General features: G+C 48.5%; 2 protein-coding genes across 2 annotated transcripts in view; both read left to right on the forward strand.

The window, feature by feature from the left end:
• Window positions 1–1,437, forward strand: part of LOC104915361 (E3 ubiquitin-protein ligase TRIM36) — a 77,559-nt gene extending 76,122 nt beyond the window's left edge. The window contains exon 9 of the mRNA XM_085214108.1: window positions 1,223–1,437. Within this exon, the coding sequence (XP_085070234.1) occupies window positions 1,223–1,437 (215 nt within the window). The remainder of the gene's footprint in view (window positions 1–1,222) is intronic.
• Window positions 698–4,126, forward strand: LOC146542372 (uncharacterized). Its single transcript, XM_085213238.1, has one exon. It carries the CDS (start codon window positions 2,755–2,757, stop codon window positions 3,865–3,867), a length of 1,113 nt encoding a protein of 370 aa, XP_085069364.1. The 5' UTR covers window positions 698–2,754; the 3' UTR covers window positions 3,868–4,126.
• Window positions 4,127–4,359: the final 233 nt, after the last annotated feature.

Consider the following 4,359-nt stretch of genomic DNA (forward strand, 5'->3'; position numbering starts at 1 on the left):
TCCCTTTCCCCCCCACAGCTGTGGGGCAGCACACTCACACAGCTGAAGCACACATGCTTGTGGCCCTGGATCACGTTGTGCAGCTCTGCACAAGGCTGCACTGGGGCTAGGACTCTTTGCCTAAGGGATTGCTTTCCTTAAGCCCAAATGGTCACAGCAACACAGACAGCATCCTTCTGAGGACTGAGCTGGAGGGGAAGGGCAAAAAACCCACACGGGACCAGTGTCCCATCAAAGCTGGATGGGGCTTTGTTACTAAACACGGGGCGACACGGGCTGCTAAAGCTTTTGGGGGAAAAAAACATGGCACGTACCTGGCAAGAGATCAGAACGAGGTAGACAAACCCCTTGAATCTCCAGCCGTTCCTTGTCACTTTGCTCTGATCTTCCACGAGCAAAAGCTGCATCGGGCCAGCAGGCAGAGGGGGGAAAGGAGAGGAGAGAGAAAGAGCCGGTCAGTGAGCTTGCACAATTTAGCAACGCGATGAGGAAAAATCCAGGGCCCCAATGCCACCCTTAGGGATTGTTTTGGAATGAATGGACTGGGTGAAAATTACATCTGATGGTCAAGAGTAGGGCCAATATCACAGAATCACAGAATGGCCGGGGCTGGGAAGGACCCCAGGGATCACGAATCCCCAACCTCCCTGCCACAGGCAGGGCCACCAACCTCCCAATTTACAGACTAAACCAGGCTGCCCAGGGCCCCATCCAACCGGGCCTTGAACACCTCCAGGGATGGACGGGGCTTCCACAGCCTCTCTGGGCACCTTTTCCAGCACCTCACTACTCTCACAGCAAAGAACTTCCCCCTGACATCCAACCTCAATCCCTCCCTCAACTTCAAACTCACCCTGCTGCTATCTACCCTTTAAAAGACTTGATTCCCCTCCTGTCTGTAGGCTCCCTTTAACTACTGGAAAGCTGCAATGAGGCCAAGAGCAGAGCGGGGGGGGACAACCACTTCCCTGACCCTCCTGGCCACCCCTCTGCTGATGGAGATAAGGTGATACTGTGAGCTCCGCCAGCCAGCACTTCTCAAGCCCTCACTGCCCACCCGTCTCTCCCACACTGTCTCAGCTTACCTACAAGATGCTGCACAAGAGGATGCAAAAACAAAGGTACTCAGTTGGTGCACAAGTGCAACAAGCGAGCTACTCAGGCAGAGCTCAAGCGCTCCAATGAAGGGACGCAGCACGCACTGCTCCTCTCCTCATTCCAGCCACTTATGACATCATAGGGGCCACCAGGCTGCTCCACCATGATGGACAGGGTGGGGAGGCAAGAGCACTGGTCACAGGTCCAGAAGATTCCACCATGCCACCCCAACGTTCTAGAATCAGTGGGCGGTTGGAATTCTACCTCAGCCGAATCCTGGAGAAGCTGGCACGGGGTTGTTGTGACCAAAGCGCAGGACCTGGCGCTTGCTCTTGTTGAGCCTCATACAACTGGCCTCGGCCTTCCCTCTGGAGGGCCTTCCTACCCTCAGGCAGCTGGATATACATACACATTCATAACTACTATCTTTTTCTCTACCTTAGTCTTGAGGTACACAATTCAACTGTTTCATTTCCATAAAACAACCCCATTGACGTCACACCGCTGACACAACGTCCTTGCAAACGCAGCAGCAACTCCTGGCACCGATAGCTCCGGTGCAACAAGCACAGGGCACTGGCTTGCTTTGGATGCAGTTTGAGCACGGATCTGAGGGCTTGGTGGAAAGCGCCTTGCACAGCCCATCGTGTCCTGCACCAGGCAGAGCGCTGCACATCTCTCATCTCTCCAAGCTTCGGGGCTTTGAAGCTGCGCAGTGTTTCTAGGGAGTTTGTCCCCCAGAACTCCAGAGCACATTGAGCTGTTCCCTGGCAATTCACAGCTTGCAGAGTGTCAAACACAACAAAGAAAGAAGGAAAGAAAGAGGCAAAGGCCATGGCTGTGTACAGAAGTGCTCGGGAAGGGTTCAGCAGGAGAAAGAAACCTGCTGCAACAAGTGTCATGGTTTTATGTTTTTTTGTTTTTGGTTCTCAGTATTCCGCATCAATACATCATGTAGTGTACTGGGAGTTCAAGTGTTAATGCTCCAATTCCAGGCACCTATCCCTATACATTACAGAAATCATGGGATCTGGCCCTTCCGGGTGGGGCGGTCTCTTACTGCCTGGCAGTGGGTGCTGGAGGTGCTTTCCTGGCCGTTCCAAGCTTTTCAAGTTTGACTCGGTCTCAGGAACTCTCTCTCTCCTATCTTATTTGCTTTATTAGTCTCAATTTCAATCAGATTGTATTATATTGTGTTATCTTTCATTCCGGTATCATAGTTAGTAAAATAAGTTTTCCTCCATAGATTGTTGCCGCTGTTTTTGTTTTCCTCCCATCCTTCCTTCCTTCCCATTTTGTGGGGTGGGGAGGGGAGGGCAGGGACCTACCCCCCCCTGTCACGGGCGTAAATTGATCTAGTTAACTCCGTGACAGATTTTTTGGTGGAGAATGCAGACAATTCTGCTTTTTAGCTTATAGAACGAATCTCTCTCTTTGCTCGTAAAGAGCTTCGTTAGGGAGCATTATCAGTAGTTTAGGTTTCTGTGCTGGAAAACCTGACCTTGAAAGACTAGGCGTGCTGCCAGTGTTCTGGGATATTTGTAAACTTTGAGCACTGCTTAGTCTGGGTAGTGCCTTTTTTCTTTTTTTTTTTCTTTTTTCCTCCTTCCTCTTGTCAGTTTCAATTCATTAACCCCTTTTTAACAGACACCAGCAATGAACCCACTTTTCATCGTGAGGGTGTTGAGTAAAGGCTTAAAAACTGTCATATTATTCTCAACTTATTGGCAAATTATCAATGTCATAATTACTTGTTGTGGATTTGTGTTCATATGTAACTACCTAAGGGCACTGAAGGAGACACTTGCATGGTACCTGTATGCAATGTGGTATGGTTTGAATTTTGAGATTTACATCCCAGATGGAATGGCTAATTTTACGAACAGCACGATGTTCAGACCAGTCTCCAGGCTTTCTTATCAGTTTGTCAGACGGTTTTCTAATCTTGAATTAATACTCACGTTGGGGTGTGTGCTATTAATTTCCTGGATTGTATTCCTTTACAAAGGGAAGGAGTCTCCTCCAGAACCAGAGAATGCTGACTGGCAGGGAATATGGAGATGTTTAGGAAAGATCTTAGAAGCAAGGGGACCCGCAATGTCATGGGATTTTACTCTTGAACACCTGTGGGATCCTGAGAAACTCAGTCAGTATTTGAGTCAGGGACAGCGCAACTTACATAAATCTAAGGAGGTACAACTTATTTGGGGTTTGGCTTGTGCTTACCACGCCCTATATAATACTATTCTGGAGAGAGAGAGTTTCCGAGCTGAGGTTCAAGCCAAAATGGAGAATCTCCAAGTCAAATCTGATCAGTTACAAGAGACACCAGTAACAATATCAGTTGCTCCTGTGGAAGGCAAGAAATGGAAACGAGTGTCCACGCATCTAGAACGGAAAAGAGACGAAGCGGAGGAGGAGGTGGAGGAAGATCCAGGTGAGGGGCCCTCCTCAGAACCACCACCATCGCAAAAAGCAAAAGGAAAAACTAAGAGACATGCAGAAGAGAATGATGATGAGGAAGTCTTTATTACTACTCGTCGGCCTCTGAAGATGACTGAAATCCAAGGCTCAAGAAAGGAGTCCACATGGGGCCCGAATGAAACTCTTGTTTCCTGGTTGCTTTGTTGTTGGGACCGTGAGGCCAATAGTTTGTTTCTAGATGGTAATGAAGCTCGCCAACTAGGAGCCATTGCCAGAGACCTAGCTTTGACCGAGGAATTGGTCGATGTTTGGATGAGTCTGCCACCCTCTGGGAACGAGTGTTAATAGCCGTGAAAGAAAGGTATCGCTTCAAAGACGGCTAGAAGCCTGTGATGAAAAGATGGGATACAGTTGAAAGGGGTATCCAGTATTTGGTGGAAATGTTGTTTGACCCTAACTTTGTTCCTAGCCACCCACGACAAGACCGCGATCCTGAGAGAGTGAGGACGACGCCTGAGATATGGCAGAGACTCATAGCAACAGCACCAGACAGATATGCCGCTACACTACTGTCAGCTAATGACAGATACCGGGAACAAGAGAGAATACCCTTAGTTTTTGAATTGATTCTTATGCTCCAAAACTACGAACAACAGCTACCCCCAAGTCACGTTTCCACTGCCGCCATCTCACAAATAACGGACCAACTGAATGAAATGCAGGAGCAAATGTCTCTATTGATTAATCGTGACAAACGTGTGGCAGTATCAGAAACGCTCAATGAAGATCAGGGTAATCAAAAGAGTCTAATGAAGGAGCTGATCAAACTAATGCAAA

This window comes from Meleagris gallopavo, chromosome Z (assembly GCF_905368555.1).
Source record: "Meleagris gallopavo chromosome Z, MGAL_WU_HG_1.1, whole genome shotgun sequence".
NCBI classification, from domain to species: Eukaryota; Metazoa; Chordata; class Aves; order Galliformes; family Phasianidae; genus Meleagris; species Meleagris gallopavo.